The 18,473-nt window shown below is 42.1% G+C and overlaps 1 protein-coding gene across 2 annotated transcripts; it reads left to right on the forward strand.

Moving 5' to 3' along the window:
* Window positions 1–1,511: 1,511 nt before the first annotated feature.
* LOC117731398 (inter-alpha-trypsin inhibitor heavy chain H3-like) lies at window positions 1,512–16,478 on the forward strand. Of its 2 annotated transcripts, XM_034533738.1 has the most exons (22): window positions 1,512–1,662; window positions 3,818–3,853; window positions 3,939–3,962; window positions 6,791–6,948; window positions 7,027–7,131; window positions 7,216–7,378; window positions 7,626–7,736; window positions 7,871–7,999; window positions 8,092–8,208; window positions 8,294–8,462; window positions 10,764–10,889; window positions 11,332–11,513; window positions 11,674–11,859; window positions 12,463–12,602; window positions 12,757–12,917; window positions 13,138–13,167; window positions 13,300–13,449; window positions 13,700–13,813; window positions 13,906–14,107; window positions 14,912–15,087; window positions 15,190–15,301; window positions 15,428–16,478. In XM_034533738.1, the coding sequence occupies exons 1-22, from the start codon at window positions 1,555–1,557 to the stop codon at window positions 15,567–15,569; spliced, it is 2,841 nt and encodes a 946-aa protein (XP_034389629.1). In that variant the 5' UTR covers window positions 1,512–1,554; the 3' UTR covers window positions 15,570–16,478. The 2 variants fall into 2 exon arrangements, with proteins under 2 accessions (XP_034389629.1, XP_034389630.1); XM_034533739.1 differs by lacking the exon at window positions 3,939–3,962.
* The last annotated feature ends 1,995 nt before the right edge of the window (window positions 16,479–18,473 follow it).

Genomic DNA, 18,473 nt, shown 5'->3' on the forward strand with positions numbered 1-18,473 from the left:
TCCATTCAAAGAAATATGCATCGACTACACCAATATGGGTGCAGAAAACAGGAAGAGAGGATTCAGATACCTACTCGTGATGATCGACAGATACACCCGATGGGTGGAAGCGATCCCCTGCAAGAAAGAAGACTCAAAGACAGTCTTAAAATGGCCGAAGAAGGAACTCATCCCGAGATATGAAGTTCCAAGGAGAATAGGGTCTGACCACGGCACACATTTTGCAACCAAACACTTTCACACATTTCTATCTAGGTGCAAATATTTTTGAGAAGAAATTAGAGATTTCATGTTCTTTTTCAGTAGGTGTTCGAGCAAGAGAGGAGAGCCGGATGAATAGCTCGCAATCAGATCCTAGTAGGATTTGAAATAGTTAAAAGAACGTAGAGTGGATCAATTACATTTAATATAATCCGCAGAGATAAATAAATTAAGAGATAAATAATTTAAGATAGATGGGATTGGACGAGTAATTAAGACTCCGTTGGACAACAGAAGCGCATTTAATAGCTGATTCCTACCACGGGTGAGAAGCTGTTCCTCACACGGAGTTCAAGATTGCTAGTCTGATCCTTGATAATTTTGTTTGAGATCGCTAGTCTGAACCTGGATAATTTAGTTCCTTAAGAAATATATTTTGAGAAGATTAAAAGAAATAGAATGACTACTTCTCAGACATGTTGGAGAATTGGTTTGGGAAATATGAAAAATTATTTCCAAATATATTTCAGATATCCAACTTTAGTTAGAGCCAGCGCAGAAAGCCGCTCTGTGTGTTTTAATTCTCTTCCACAGCTACACTTGTCTCTCCATCGTCGACCTTCATCGTGTACCTGACTGCCTGCTGTGTTGGACCTCACCAACAGATGAGATGCCCACAGAGGAGTATCGTGCACCTTTAACACATTGATTCAAATTATAACAAAACACAGAAGTATGATGATAATAAAATAAATATAGTGTTTGAACCTGCTGTTTTTCCTTTTACCCGAGGAAATCGAGGATTGGAGGAATGCAGAGGAGGAGACCATGGAGGTGATGAGAGTGCAGAGAAAGGCTTTGCAGAGCAGGGTCAAAAGGAGGGAGTGATATTGTTTTTTCTTCCACAGGTATTGATAATAAAGATTGTATTACAGTGATGTTTGCAGTGCGGTGAAATAAAATCCATTACAAAGTTGTTTATACTATGGAATAGTATAAAAGGAGGGACTGTTGAGTTGTCGTGTTCCCTACCAATTCTGGGACCAAACCTACGCCCTTGGCTATAATCCAACGTATGTATATCAGCTTTTGGGAGAAGGGATAAATATACATGAAAGACAAAACCAAAATATGTATGTGACCTTAATGCATATAACAGGAACATCTTCCCGTTACTGACCTCCCCTTTAAACACGGACTCACACCACCACAAGATGGGCCCCTATAGTGGGTCTGGTGTGGGTGGAGTAAAACTCTTACGGGAAGAGCGAAGACTTGATCCCCACATGCCACGAATTCCCTTCATGCTGGTTTTCAGCCTTCCCGGGGAAGAGGCGACACTGTTGCCCAGCCATGCCCGCGCCGTGGAGAGTCATGCTGCTGTGGATGTGTGTGTGCCTCGCGCTTCCAGCTCAGGCGCGTGGAGCTCTGGTCGTTTCTCGCAGAAACGCTCTGACGGAGGTATTTGCATTTGCAGCTTTTACATGTAAACACATGACGTTTCTGTTATATTCTATATGGCAATGCAGAGAGCAGTGCATTCACTGTTTATAAGACCCTGTAACTTTCAGTTGTAAGAGTTGATCAAGATCCCGACGCACGCAATTGACGAGCTGATGCGTGTCTGGCAGCAGGACGTGTTTTCCCGTGGAAAAAAAAAGACTGTTTAAGTAGATTAAATGAGGCTATTTAATTCAATCAGGAAAGGAAAAAGAAAACGAGTCTTTCGGTTTTCTTCGTGGTTTGTAGGCTTTAAAATAGAAAATTGAGAGCGTGTTTATTTGTTTTTGTCTTGAAATTGGCATTTCAATACTATTTTTTTTCTCATTTTGTTTGCATTACCGTTTCTCCCCACTGTGCGCATGCGCATGCTGCTCTGGAGAAGAAGAAGAAGAAGGAAGGGAAATAATAAACATGTTATCCGTGATAATAACCAGGTTCATCAGTGATGTCAGATGCACTGTGGCCTCTTATGAGTCTGAGAGAAGTGCAAATCGAGTTTTCTTCATTAAGTTGGTGAAAAAAATTCTCGTCTCGTTTTTAAACATAAAAGTTTAGACAAAGATCCTGTGATGCACTTGGAACTAGTGTAGTACTAGTTTACAAACCTAATTTTGATAACTATGGCGGAAGAAATAGCGTTTGCATTCTTGATGAAATTGAGGCAGAAGAGATCCCTCTATTTATGTCGTAGTACTAACATGAGTAGTAGTTTTCAGCAGCTGGAGTTTTAGTAGTGGTTGTAGTAGAAGTATCAGTGGTTCCAAGAAGTAGTAGTATCAAAAAGCTGAATCATACAGTAATAGTTGAAGATTGTGTCAACATTTAAAAGTTGAAATGTGTCTGGAGATTAAGTTCACTTCACAGCATTCCAACAAATATATTTAACAGAACTAATCATCTTAACAGGCATATTAAATAAGGTTTGGGATATCTATTATGCAATCTCACAAATGGACATAATGCATTTTCAATCTGTTGAGGTCACACAAATGGGATTTTCCAAAATAAAATAAATCTACTTATCATAGTGGTCTACATTTTGATATCTTTTTATTTATTTAACTATGTTATTGTTGGAATTGAGGACAAAAGATTGGCTATATTGTAGATGTTGGATGTCATATTTATTTACACATTTATATAAAAACATATGTGAAGATAGTTGTCATTTCTCTATACATTATTTATTTACAGATGCTAAATACATAACCTTATACATTATTATTATTATTATTATTATTATTAACACCCACATCTTTGCACTACATGAGACAAATGGCGAACAATCGAATGTTAATTATTACAACTACACATAAAATAAGGATTTTCTACAACACGTGGTGTTTGCTGTCAGATCTAAGAGCCAATCAGCTCCCTGATGTGGCGACAGCCAGGCGTTTCCCATCATGCACTGGGCCACGCAGTCGATGGAGAGCTCCTGCGACGCCTTGCTCTCGTGTGAGTATCGTTGACCACATGTGCATGACGTCAGAGCAAGTCGGGAGCGAGTCGGACACAAATCTAACCGGCATGCATTGCGCGCCGATCACCGCGATCGATTCTGCGCAGAACTGGCCCATCTCGAACGAGCCTAATACTACTCTTGATCCATGATTAACTCTTTAATGTGACATGCTCACGTTGTTCAGCGCCACCTAGTGGCCTTGTTCATCACAGCATACATGCGTCCACAGTTTATATAGAAAACAGTCCACCTGTTTGTTCATGTTGCGACCGGCCTGCCAAGTAACATCTGTTTATTCCTGCCAGCCTGATTACTGTGTGACCTTTAGCACATCCAAAACTCTTTTCCCATACCCGTCTACATTTATTTGTCTGATTATGTGCCGCACCTTGCTTACGCAATGTACTCGCAAAAATTGCTCTGAAAGAAGTCTTTAAGGATCATATCAAAAGCATGGACGCCTCAGAAAGGGACTATTGATGCAGTGGTTGTACAAAATTGTTGGAAAATCTGTGTCTATCATGCCTAACTAACAGGGAACATTCAGGGAAACATGTGTAGTGATGACAAATGGTTATTAATTTGGTGCACATCTCTCTCCAATCCTGCTTTTCCTTAATAACCATGCAGTCATATGTTGTGTTCCAGGAAACCAAAGAAGCTTTGGGCCCCAGGTCAATAACGGTATGCAGAATTAAGTCCTAAGCTGATGTTCCTTTTTTCCTGCTGAAAATAAACGGCATATCCTTGTCTTTTTTTTCTTCCACAGAAAAGAAGCACAAGCTCTGTAAATGTAAGGAAACAATTTTGATACTCAAATACAATTATAAAGTCAAAACAAAGGCACAATCGCTCTTGTAAATGTATCAAAGTGAATTGTGAAACCTGGATATTATAATTCAATAGACACAAGGCCATGGCCATGATGACTGGTGGCTTCTATCTCATAGTTGTAGTATTGTTGCTGTTTGCTAAATGAAGTCCACATTCTCTCTGAACCTCATTGGCTCCAGATGTCTCTTGTTCTGCTTTTGCCCCAGCAGTGTCCATTGCCATGTACTTCTCTATTCTTTTTGATTTGCTGTAGTTAATACACATGCTGGAAAGGATCTGTCCATCTGTGCTTTATTCATTTCTCTAAAAGGTTCAACATGTATTGTGTTTACATCAGTGACCTCTCTGGGGGTTTGTGGCATGAATATTTCTGGGACATTTCTCATGACCTCTGATCCACAATTCAGTAGAGACACAACAATAAGCTGCCTGTTCTCTTGGCCACTGGTCTTGCTATAATATGATGTTTTAGATTTTTTTTGTGGGTACGATTTATTATTCATTACACCTTTTAGAAAGCATTTTATTCAAAAAAACATGCCAAGTTTTCCTTTTTCCGTGGCACTTACGGTGAATTCTATCAACAAGAGGAGGAGAAAGTAGGCAGACCAGTCAGACAGGAACATACAAAGGCCGACTGGCGCGAGGGCAAGTCGTGACAGAATCAAAGGAGGGTCCTGGAAACCAAAATGAAGTAGACAGACTGCTACATGTTTGGATGGAAAGCAACATTGTGACTTCAATGATCTTCTAGTGTGAGAATGGAAGGTGGAAAGGTCCGGTGACTGACTGGTAGGAAATGTTAGGAAAGCTGGGAGTCACAGGGGCAGGACTAAAGGTAGACTCGAGACAAGGTAGTCAGGTTAAAAAACAAAGTCTTTACTTCGGGCAGGGTTCGGTACATGGTTAATCAGAGAGGCAGGCAGAGGTAACCGAATCGGAATAAGGGGGTGTTGCGGGGACTGGAACAGGTTAAAACAGTCTGTGTGGTGGTGAGGGAAGGTTAACTGTACAGGGGATGTGTGGTGAGTTACCCGCCAGAGTAGGCGCCCATCAAGAGTTCCAGAGGTTTGGAGAGCGGGCGGCTCTCGAACCCCAGTCTTTGAGCCAAACCTCTTTCCATCAGGTTGCCGTCCGAACTGGAATCCACTAACACCATCTGACAGAGTGGCGGTCGGAGAAGTGATAGAAACTCTGGGAAGTACACAAGAGGGACTTACGGACAGTGTTGTATGGCTCACCAGTGACGTCCTCTTTACTGGCGAGCCTGGTCTTTTACTGGACAAGAGGAAACAACGTGGCCCATCTAGCCGCAGTAGATGCAGTTGCCCTCCCGTAGGCGACGCAGACTCTCCTCGGGAGTCAACTTGGTCCTCCCAAGCTACATGGGTTCCTCAACTGGGAGGTGGGGTGCGGAGTTGCCATGAGCAGCATAGAGCCTACGGGCTGGGACGGTAGTTCCGGTCGAGACTTGGACCGCCTCTCCCAAATGACAAAAGGGGGCCTGAGCAAGCTAAAGGGGCGGCTAGGTCTCTCTCTCTCCTAAACTCCCCGACACGGGTCTCTAACCTTACAGCAAGGGCGATTAAGGATCGAGATTCTCAGAGTCATCCCTCAGCCCTAGTTCTTCCCTCACTGGGAAAAAAACCCTGGAGAGATACATCAGACCACCCTGACCCCTGCGCTATAGTTCTGAAGTCTATGGAAAACTCAGCTACGCTACAGGATCCCTGCCGTAGGGAAAGTAGACATGAGGCAACGTCTTTACTGCCAACAGGGTGATCGAAAACCCTACGCATCTCAGAGAAGTTTGCGGAAGACTGACTGTCCAATACGCTGGTATCCCAGGCTAGCGCTCTCCCAGTAAATTACCCCATAATAAAAGGCAATCCTAGCTCAGTCACATACCTAGAGGGCTGCTGGTCAAAAATGAAGGAGCATTGTATAAGAAACAACCTACATGTTCCCAGATCTCGAGCATAGCGCTCTGGCGCAGGAACGTGTGGCTACCGGGAGCCAAAGGTGGACTGGGTAGGAGGTAGAGGAACAGGGGCTTCTTGGACTGAAGAGGGCAGCTGTGAGGAAACCTGACGGAGCTGCTGCCCAATCTGGTTCACGTTCGCAGAAAGGGATCGGATAGACTCCATCATGTCCTGGAGGAGTTGCTTGTGATGGCCCACGAGAACGCCTTGCGAGGCGAGAGCTTGACGGAGGAAACCAGAGTCCGCTGAGTCCATGTTTGGCCAGTTTGTACTGTTAGGAAGGCTGGGAGCCATGGGGGCAGGACTCAAAGGTAGACTCGAGACGAGGTAGTCAGGTTAAAAGACAAAGTCTTTACTTCAGGCAGGGTTCGGTACACGGGTAATCAGAGAGGCAGGCAGAGGTATCCGAATCGGCAGGCAAAGAGTCACGGGTGGACAGAAACAGATCAAAGCACGGGAAGGCACACAGGGGGTAAATCCCTGGTAAGCTCATGGACATTAAGAGACAAACTGGCACTGAACAAGGAGTAGACACAGTCTAAATACACAGGGGAACGAGACACAGATGTAAACAATGAGGGCGGGGCTTGCAATCACACAGGAGGGCGACACACAGGGAGGGAGGAGTCTGAAACGAGAGACAAGGTGAGTGACAGAAAAAAGAACAGAAACAGACAGTGACAACAAAAAACTACCCAGAAGGTCTGGGCGTCACAGGAATGTGGTACCTGTAGTACAGATGAGAGAGCAACAGGTAAAGAATGACAGTGAACAAGGCAGAATGTGACACTGTCCATCCTCTCAGATGGTGGAGGTGTACAGCGTGAAAGTGGACTGCACAGTGATGTCTCGATTCGCCCACACCGTCATGACCTCCAGGGCTCTGAACAAGGCAAACTCCTCCCAGGAAATCTTCTTCGACGTGGAGCTGCCCAAGACGGCCTTGATCGTCAACTTCAGCATGTCAGTCAGAATATAGTACTTTTGACAGTTAGATCCTGTCTGTCTTTATCTTTTTACATGTGTCTTTGTTCCTCACAGGCAAATTGATGGTGAGGTTTATGTTGGGGAGGTGAAGGAGAAAGAGAAAGCCAAGAAACAGTATGAGAAGGCTGTTTCCTCTGGACAGACTGCTGGACTGGTCAAGTGAGTCGGACTGGAAGATGTTCCAGAGGGCTGTTGGTGGTGGTGTGACCAGCACATTAAAGTAACACATGAACATCATTGCAGAGTTTCTGGAAGGAAGATGGAGACGTTTTCAGTGTCTGTCAACATTGCAGCCAAAAGCAACGTGACTTTCATTCTGACCTACGAGGAGCTCCTTCAGAGGAAACTGGGCCAGTATGAGATCCTGACTCGAGTTAAACCCAAACAACCAGTGCAGGAGTTTCAGGTGGGAAAAACTTTCCTAATTTAGTTTTATTCATAATGACAAACTATTCATGTGTGTCCGGTGTTAGGAATGCATAGTGTGAGGAGGAACATGTGTCATTAATGAGACTTTATATGACAATAACTCCACACTTGATCTGCCACAGTGATAAGTGATAACTGTGCTGTGCTGTGCTGTGTGTGTGTGTGTGTGTGTGCGTGTGTGTGTGGGTGTGTGTGTGTGTGTGTGTGTGTGTGTATGGATACAGATTGTGGCAAACATCTATGAGGCTCAAGGCATTGCTTTTGTTGAGGCCACTGCAACCTTCCTCTCCAATGAGCTGCTCCCCCTGGTGGATAAAACCATCTCAGACAACAAGGTAAAGAGTTAAAAAGATTTATATCCTGCTGTTTATAGAGTTATAAATAGACTTATAAGAACTTTATGATGGTTTTGTTAGCATCAATGATGCGTCCTATGATGTTGACTGAAATTAATCTCCTTGCCTCTCAGGCACACATCTCTTTCTCACCAACGCTGGAGCAGCAGAGGAAATGTCCAGGATGTGAAGGAACGATAATTGATGGAGATTTCATCATCAAGTACGATGTGAAACAAAAAGAGGGACTCGGGGAACTTCAGGTCTTACTAGTTTTAGCCGTTTAAAGGCGAGTATAGCTGCGTCTTTGTGTTATATTTCCATATTAGTCTTCATATTCTGTATCTCCCTTCAGATTGTGAACGGATACTTTGTGCACTTCTTCGCTCCTCCTGACCTGCCCAGAGTCCCAAAGAATGTGGTGTTTGTGATTGACAGGAGCGGATCAATGAGTGGAAGTAAGATTGCACAGGTAAAAATGATTTGTGGAGCTGAGCCCCATAATGTTTACATTAATGTATGCACATCTTCATGTGTGGATTTGGGAACCTTTGCAGACCCGCTATGCGCTGGTGGCCATTCTGAATGACCTCCACGAAGAGGACCACTTTGCTCTGATCCTATTTGATGATAAAATCACCACCTGGAAGGAGTCTCTGACCAAAGCAACACACAGATATGTGACTGAAGCCATTGCCTACATCAGGAAACTAAAAGACAAAGGAAGTAAGAGGAAAGCAAATGGTCACAACTTTTATGCCATTTATTTTGTGGACTATGTTGGGATCTGGCAGGAGCAGGTTTGGTTATCAGCAAGTATGAAAACAAAATGATTGACATCCCAGGGAGCAACGTGAGGGCTGCTATCAAATGGATGATCTGTACTGTTTTGCTTGAAATGTCAATGGAAGAACTGGTCAGGGGAATAGATGGTGCGAAGGTTGCTGAGGCTAATCAAATACAAGTTATTCTTGATTCATCAGAGCGTGACTCATCAGTTGTAGTGGTAACTTTACTTTTCAGGACGAGACCCTCCCAGAGCGAGTGTTCTTAGGCTGCTTGTCATTTAATGTTCACCCACATAGGAGGCCCCCTTTAATGTTTTATAAATGCCAGAGTTATGGCCATATTGCAACTGACTGCCGAGGAATCAGAAGATGCGGTAAATGTAGAGGTTGAGCATGACAATTCTGAGTGTAAGGAAAAGGTGCTTGTGGTGGAGGGCATATTACTGTAAGGAATCAATGAGAGCAATATAAGCACCCTGTGCGGAGGCGGGTCCCCTTCTGGTGGCCCTTGGTCATAGAGGAATCAATAGTGGTGAACAAGCTTAGTTTCCTAGTCTTTATTGTTGAAGTATTGTGTGATGTGCAGGCGAAAAACCACTCGGATGTGGTAAGAAGTATGGTGCGGGCCGCTGAGAGGGTTTTTGGGATTGAAGGTTTGGAGCCGTCTAACCTCCACAGCAACACGTTTTCAATGATTCATCGAACGGTTGGGATTAAAAAAGGTCCGTCTATTCCTGTTTTAATGAAGCGAAGTAAAGAAGCTGTCTGTAACCGGGAGAGGGCTCACCTATTAGAACTTTTCAGAGAGTGCACAGTTCCAGTAATGTTGGTGAAGAGGGGAAAGCTAAGAGGGGTGGAACATTTTCTTGAGCATGAAGTACACAAACTGGAAATATACACTGATAATAGTGATGAGATACATGTATATTTTTCAATGCAAGAGTTGAAGTGTGTGCAAGGGAGGTCATAATTAGATGATGGCCTGGGATATGAACTGTTTAAGCACATGGATGACTTTGCATTGGAGGAAGTGTTCATTCTGATAAATACGGTGTGGGAACATGGGGTTAATGCCTGCGAGTGGAAGCATGCAGCAGTCGTGCCGATTTTGAAACTTGGTTAAGAAGCTGATAATCACGGATCATACAGACCGATTGCCCTCACAGCAGTTTTCTGAAAAAAAATCATAGACCAGAGTGTGTTTAGACTAAGTTGAGCAACAATGGATGCAGTCCTAGTGCTAGACAGATATATTAAAAAAGCTCTCGTGAACAAGGAGGTGTTGATTTGTATCTTAATATATATAGAGAGGCCCAATTATATGCTGTGGAAAGAGGAATTGGTTGTGAAATTGTATGATGCAGGGGTTCGGGGCAGGATGTTGAATTGGATCAAAGATCTTCTGAGATCCCGTTCCATACAGGTAAGAGTGGAAGCGAGTGTTTCTGATGCTGTAGGAATAGAAAATGGGACCCCACAGGGCAGTGTTATTGGTCCTATCTAGTTTAATATAATGCTTGTTTGATGGTAAATCTCTTTTTGCTGATGATGGAGCAATATGGAAGATGCGTACATTCGGATCCGTAGGATCTCTAAGCCTAGAACTGGGACCTTACCGCTCTAACGGCGGGTTAAACAGCTAATTCTCGTTTGGCTGCGGAGAAAACAGCTAATGTCGATTTGAAGAATCCGGGAACTCCGTGATCTGCCTTCTGCAGGTGAAAGTGGCAGAGCACGGCTAAGTCATCCGTTCTCTCCTTCAGGATCCAAAAACAGTCTATTGTTCGTCCAACAAAGTTGTTTCTGTCTCATTTCATCCCAGCCGAGTCGAATGGGCAGGGTAAAGGTGAACAGTGATTTATAGTCTCGGTGATGTCAGAATGCTGTCACAAAGACTGTATTTACACTTTTTTGTAAAGAGTAAACAAACAAGATACAATATATCAGGTTTTTTTAGGGGTGCAAATAACTGTATTTTGTTACTTTTGGATTCAGCCAGGCCTCCCCATGTTTCCATTCTTTATGCTTCATATTTAGTAGACTAAAATGAGAGTAGTATGTGCAATCTCATCTAATGCTCAGCAGGACCTGTTTTTATTTGTAGTTATTTCCTCTATGATAATTTACCTCAAGAAAAGTCCTTGTTAATCTGCTCCATGAATTATTACCTTTCAGGCACAAATCTCATCTAATGCTCAGCGGGAACTGTTTTGTTGTTTATTGTTTTATTACCTTTCAGGCACCAATATCAATGACGCTGTTCTGAAGGCAGTAAACATGCTGGAGAAAGAAAGACGAGATAAGAACCTTCTAGAGAGGCGTGCGGACATGATTATTTTACTGACTGATGGGATGCCAAACAGCGGTAAAATGTCTTCATTTGGTATATTATATATGCAGTATATTATATTAAATTATCTGTGTGTAGATTAAGTACAGCAGTTTAAAACATGTGTAGCTTACTGTGATTTAAGAAAAAGGGCTGGTTCTGTGCACAGTGCATAGACATTTTGATGAAGTAGATGTGTCAGAAGTCAAAATGGTTTGGTCCATTCTAGTTTCTTTTTGCTTGTGAAGAAAGACCTGATGGAGATCCTTTTGAGATTAAAAGTTGTCTGTGAATAAAGACGAACCTTTAGTGGGCTGAATCCTGACAGATTTGTCAATGCAGCAATTTGATACACAATAGAAATCAAAGTTTGAAAAAACCTTAGAAGTAGGTTAAGTAAGTTAAGTCTTGTTGAAACTGCAAGGCTTTCATTGCAGGCTCACACAGCCACATAACCCACTTGTGTGCCTGCATGTAGGGGAGTCCAACCTGAAGACCATTCAGGAGAATGTGCGCTCTGCTATTGGGGGGAAGATGACTCTGTTCTCTCTTGGATTCGGAAATGATGTGGATTACTCCTTCCTGGATGTGATGTCCAGACAAAACAAAGGAGCAGCCCGCCGGATCTTTGAGGGTTCAGATGCAGCCGTTCAACTCAAGGTAGGTTATTTACAGCAAACATATACTGTGTATATATATATATATATATATATATATATATATATATATATATATATTGTGTGTGTGTGTTTGCATAAGGACATTTAGACAAGACATTTATTAGAGATATTGCACGATATAGAGTGTGTCTTTGTTCCAGGGTTTCTATGAGGAGGTGGCCAGCCCTCTTCTCTTGGAGGTAGACCTGCGTTATCCTGAACAAGCGGTGGTTTCCGTGACCAAAAACCACTACAGCCAGTTGTTTAATGGCTCGGAGATCGTGGTGGCCGGTCGGCTGACTGACAGTGACATGGATAACTTCGTGGTGGAGGTGTTTGCCCAGGGGGTGAGAAAAGGACAACAATATGTCAATTAAAGCATGAGTAAGACAATATCTGGTCTTGGTGATGAATAAAGAATGTGAACTTCCTCTCATATGTAACTGAATATTGAATGTTGAAAGTGATATTGTAAACAAATTGAATTTAAGTAGATTAAGACAATTTACTTAAGTTCAATTGATATTACTATATCTCAGGGCCTCAGTAGGAATCAAATCACTATGCCATGATGGTCTTATTTTACGCTACCATCTTTTTAGGGATGGTCACTGAGGATGAATCCAACTGGTCCCTCAACTTTTCATCAGGTCAAAATGTATATTTGTCCACTATTTTGGTGTATGAACAAATACCTGCCAACCTATTGTTGTTTCTATCAACCTCTGCTGTACTTCTGACTAATTAGCAAACGTTAGCGTACACACGTGCTAAAATAAGATGGTGAACATAGTGAACATTACACCTACTAAGGGTATATTCCCACATTAAGTACACTTTTTTTTAAAGTTTAGTTGACTCTTAGACTTGTTATCAAATGATACTGTGAAGCTCCTCTCATGTCAGCAATACCTGCCATTAAATCTCTCATCTTTCTCCTCTTTCTTCAGCCTGAGGAGGACTTCCAGGTGCAGGGAAAGGCCAGTGTGGTAAACTTGGATGTGATCTACCCAGACCAGGAGTACATCTTTGGAGATTTTTCAGAGCGTCTTTGGGCCTACCTCACTATCCAACAGCTACTGGAGAACAGGTTTGTTTATCTGAATGTTGTCGGCCATCTTTGTTTGTACCTGCACAAAGATTTGAAGCCGGCTTCCCCATGAACTGTGACAGATGTGCATTTTATTGCACATCATGTGTAAACATATTGCATATCTGCTCAATCTTCCTCTTCAATCTCCCAGTGACATTGGTACTCAGCAAGAGAAAGACAATGCGACAGCCAAGGCCCTGGACTTGTCCCTGAGATACAACTTTGTCACCCCTCTCACCTCCATGGTGGTCACCAAGCCTGAAACTGAGGACGGACCAGTCAGCCCTCTCATCGCTGATAAACTGACTGAGGGTGAGAGAATCTGAGGGCCGTGCTTAATAAGTTAGAAGCTGATTAGAAAAAACAATTGATAGTGATCTGCTCAATTAAAAGGTAAACCAGAATATTATTTATTTTAAATGGAAAGCATATATAGTTACATAATTAGAAATGTGTTGAATCAATAAGTAGAACATGCCAAAGACAACTAACTTTGTGTTGTGTGTTTTCTAACGGTTTCCTTGTTTCACAGACCAGCGACAGAAAGCAGAGAGAAAAAGTGGTACGACACTCTCTTTTAACTTAATTATGTAGAATACCTTATTTAACCTTGATTCCACCAGGATATTCACATTTTACAAATCTCATTTTGGGCCGAACAATTTTACTCGGCTTTTATAATTTTTCATAACAGGTTTCTCTGCCCTTGGTGGCAGTTCCAAGAGGGTTAGCAGCTCCCCAGTTAGCATCTTGCGGGGTAGCAGCTCTCCAGTTAGCAAATCGCCGAGTAGCAGCTCCCGGGGTATCAGCTCCCGGGGTGGCAGCTCCCGTAGCCAATCAGATGGTAAGCCGTACGTTGTTCATGTTACTTTACTTAAATCTACATTTTTAACAAACACAGGAATCATATGTTTTATTCTGCCCAAAATGATATCATATCAGCCATATCAGACCCAATGATGCAACACCTGAAACACACATGTAATATATACGTCTTTCATACTGAAGAAATGAGGGTAGCAAACACACTTTGAGTTTGACTGTTATTTACATACGTTTCTGTCCGACATGATATCTTAACGATGCGTTTGCAGTGGACGGAGATCCTCACTTCATGATAGAGCTGCCAGGTAGAGATGACGCTCTATGCTTCAACATCAACGACAAACCAGGAACCATTCTCAACCTGGTTCGAGACCCAAAATCTGGTCAGCCCTGAGTTTCTTTTTTAAAAACAAGACTTTTTATTTGTGACAAACGTTGAGAATGGAAAAAAACTCAAACCTGTCATTTTTATCAGGCTTTGTGGTGAACGGCCAGATTATTGGCAAGAAGAAAATCGTTCAGGATGGTAACAACCACACCTACTTTGGTCGTTTTGGTATCATCCACCAGAAACTTGGACTGAGGCTAGAGTTGAGCACTCGGGACATCTTAGTCTTCCACGAGGGCAAGCAGATAAAGCTGCTATGGTCTGATACGGCCTCTATCAAAGGAAGGAAGTAAGTAACTCTGCCTTGCAAATACTATTGGACAACGACACATGAATATAACTAAATTATTCATACAATTATTCCATGGATATTCTCTGTTATTTTGTTCACGTCAGGTTACAATTTAATGTAATTAATGTACCAACATTTTAATTATAATTTTCATTGGTCGTGTTTATCACACTAAAAATACCTGCAATACACTCACAAAACAATGCTCATAACATCACAATACCACTCCAAGAGTGAATCAAGAAAAAGGGAAACATGAGTAGAACTCCATCTAAATAAACAATAGGATCAGTAAATCAGTGTATACTTTATATACACTGTATACATTTTTTTTTCATTTTCATTTCCTTTATTATTTAAATTCTTAAATGTAATATGTCCTGCCCTGGTATTTTATTTTATTGTATTGTATATATTAAACATGCTTGCTGCTGCTTCAAACAAATTTCCCCCTGATGATGAATAAAGTATCTGTCTATCTGTCTGTCTATCTATCTATCTGTCTGTCTGTCTGTCTGTCTGTCTGTCTGTCTGTCTGTCTGTCTGTCTGTCTATCTATCTATCTATCTATCTATCTATCCATCTATCTATCTATCTATCTATCTATCTATCTATCTATCTATATATCTATCATTATGTAAATTATCAAACCTACTTGGAATCTGTGGTGTAATTATATTGAAATCTCATTGAACAATATATCTTCTCTTTGTTCCACATGGCTCCTGTGAATCACAGAGAAACAAAACAATCACAACTTTGGTGTCAGCTATTTGTCACAGCGTGTTGGTTTTTCTCCAGTGTGGACTTCAGGTTAACGAAGGACTGCAGCCTGACAGTGACGCTGAGGCACTCGGTCAGATTTATGGTCATCAGACACACAAAGGTTTGGAAGAGACGCCACGAACAACAAGACTACCTGGGTTTCTACACCCTGGACAGCCACCACTTGTCTGCCTCTGTTCATGGTCTTCTAGGTAGAGAACCGCGAGAAAGTCTCATGTCACGATGCATTGATAGCTCTTTTAGGTTTGCTGTTTCCTAGTTGTTTTTATAACTCCAAAGAGATCTTCCTCCAGGTCAGTTCTACCATGGGGTTGAGTTTGAGGTGACACAACTGCATCCAGGTGAGGTCCAGGAGAAAACAGATGCCACCATGTATGTGAAGGGACAAATACTCAACGTGACCAGGTGCACAGGCCTCATCAACTTTAAACACACACACACACACATAATGCATACATGGCAAAAGAGCATTCCCTTTTGCATGTTCTCACCTCATCATTGTTTTTTTAATTTTTATAATCTCCTCCACAGACACTGGCAGAAGGACTTCAGCAGGGATGTGAAGAATGGAGAAAATATTCCCTGTTGGTTTTTTAACAATGATGGAGTCGGCCTCATTGATGGAAGAGCCTCGGACTACACCGTGTCGGGGCTTTTTAAGGCTGCTTTTTGAATCTTGAACACTCAAAATCTCCGTGGCAATGCACTGGGGCCACATTATTGTGGTTAGAATCACTTGTTATAGTGAGTTGGTGTGTCTTCATTCAAACATTACACACATGCCGAAACAAACATTATAAAAACCAAGAGAATTACATTTGTAGATATATAGTGGTACACAATTCATGATTATAGAACTCTAAACTAAACATTACTCACAAAAAATTACAATATTACTAATAATGTCTGCGGTTTATGAAAGTTAGAATGCTGGCCGATGGATTTACTGATGACGTAAATAATATGGTAGAGCTTTCCAATATTAGGCTGTATTGAAATTATACAAGTCTGCATATTTCACATACCAACATAACTTCTCTCCGCTTCTTTCCAATTAAATCAATATTTAAATGTTTACAGTTGGATATTCTTGCTCAGCCCAGCATATTTGGGTTTAATGTATTTGCACTTGGGTTCATTTCGAGGTAATATGTACACGTATACATGACCTCGGCCACAACTGCAGCACTTGTGTTTCGCCTCACTCTTTGCTTTGGGAGCTGCGCTTTAATTCACAAAAATACTGCCCTGTGTGACTGTAGTGTTGCCTCAAAAAAGAGGGCACCTCACTGGTGTAAAACTCCAGCCACATAGTTGAGGACTATAGCAATTCACGTTGCAGGAAATTGAAAAAATTAGTCAGTCTGAAACCTTTAGTGACACTGTTTGCATTATGTTCATTAATATTCCTTATATGTATGCATTCCAATGTATTTAAGGTGGAACAATCATTTTTGAAAGAGACAATAATCAATAAGTCACATTTGACTGCTATGTACTCACATTTACTCCTGGCACAGCTATGCAAGAAGCATTAATTTCAATATATTTAATCTGGATTGCGTGCTTCAAGGAATATGTCAAAAAAAAAAAGGAAATCCTATGTATAGAATAATAACCAATGATCAAAGACACGATGTGCAAGTTACTCAGTGCTTTCTCTGCATAGATCACAGTCATATTCCTACATATACATTGCTTTCTGACATGTAAACTTAATTTCTTTTAAGCGCAAACAACGTATATTATCCCACATTTAACAGCAGGTTCTCTCAAACAAGAAAATAACATATCCAGCAATGTTTGATGTGGATTTACTTTGTTCTGATTGCTTTCAATAAAAAGCTTTTTGTGACATTCAAGAGTGCCAACATTTATTTCATCCAACTCTTGGGTTTTTTATAACTGAATTATAAACAAGATGTGCAAGCTAGCTTTTTCTGCATAGATCATATTCTTTAAAAAAAAAATCCTATTCCTATGCCACGTTAGTGTCTTGCATTTATTTTTCTTTGTGCTGTTGTTGTGGTGCTCGTGTCGCCTGCTGTAACAGACTTGCCATCTGATTTGTTTCATATAGTTTTACCCGAGTGTGTCTGTCTGTGTGCGTGGGTTGGTTAATTCCAACTAAACCCATGTTCAGTTTACTCAAATGGATTAGGTATCTGTAACCATTTTTTTTGTTTTAATAATAATAGAAATATGAAAAATGAAAAATATATTTAAACAAAAACACTGTACAAAAGACACACTGTACATAGTGGTAAAGTGTATGCAGTATTTACAGTATTAACAGTATTAAGTACAGGAACAGGTTATCAAAAATAAACATAAGAAAGGAAAGGAGAGTGCAGAGATAATAAGTAGGTAAGTAGGCTAGTGCTGTACCTAGCTTGTAAAAAGAAAGAAAGAGGGGGAAGGGGACAGTTATATGTGGATATTGCACATGTTCAGATGTTGGTGGAAGGTTGTGTGGGGGTTTTGCACTGATTGTGGTATTGCACATTTTTTCACACTTTCAAGGAGTGCGCATTTCTCAGTAGTTCTGTTGTGCCATCAGTCTGACTGTGGCAGGGAAGAAGCTGTTAAAGAAGCGTGTCCTGTGGGTGACGATGCTGTCTGCTCTGCTGTGTCTCAGGTTGTATGTGCAGTGTTTGTGTCTGAGCAGAGAGTGAGCTGGATGAAGTGAGTCTCCAATGATTCCCTCTGCTCTTTTACTACAGCGCTGCACATACATAGAGTCCATAGACGGAAGTTGTGTCCCTGTGATCCTCTCCGCAGTCCTTAGGACTCTTTGCAGAGCCTTCCTCTCTGCCTGTGTGGTGTTCCCATACCACACAGTGATGCCTGCGGTGAGGATGCTCTCTATCAGTCCTCTATAGGCCTGGGTGAGAGGATGACGGTTCAGACCAGCTTTCCTGAGCATCCTGATGAAATTAAGCCTTTTCTGGGCCTTTTTCACTGTGGCTGTGGTGTGAAGAGTCCAGCTCAGGTCAGATGTCACCTGCATTCCTTGAAATCTGTACCCGTCAGCCCTCTCCACCTCAGTCCCTTTAATGATGAGAGGCTGTAGAGGGGGAGGGACTTCTTCCTGAAGTCCAGTATTATTTCCTTGGTCTTGTTTGTGTTGAGGATGAGGTTGTTCTCCTCTCCGTAGACCAGGATGTTGTTCACCAAGGTCCTGTAGCCCGACTCATCCCCGCTCCCCTTGATGAGCCCCAGGACGGTGGTGTCATCGGCGTATTTGATGAGGATGGTGTTGTCCTGGGTGGAGGTGCAGTCATGGGTGTACAGGGTGAATAGTTTGGGGCTAAGGCAGCAGGCCTGTGGGGATCCTGTGCTGACTGTGAGCTCGGTAGACACCCGTCCTCCCATTCTCACCACCTGGGGTCTTTCTATCAGAAAGTCCAGAATCCAGATGCAGGTGGGAGTTGGGACGCCGAGGTCTGTCAGCTTCTTGATTAGTTTGCCCGGGCGGATGGTATTAAAGGCAGAACTATAGTCCAGGAAAAGCATCCTGGCATACGTTCTGCGGCTATCCAGGTGTTGCAGAGTGTGGTGTAGAGCTATTGCTACC

This window comes from Cyclopterus lumpus, chromosome 5, assembly GCF_009769545.1.
Source record: "Cyclopterus lumpus isolate fCycLum1 chromosome 5, fCycLum1.pri, whole genome shotgun sequence".
Classification (NCBI taxonomy): domain Eukaryota; kingdom Metazoa; phylum Chordata; class Actinopteri; order Perciformes; family Cyclopteridae; genus Cyclopterus; species Cyclopterus lumpus.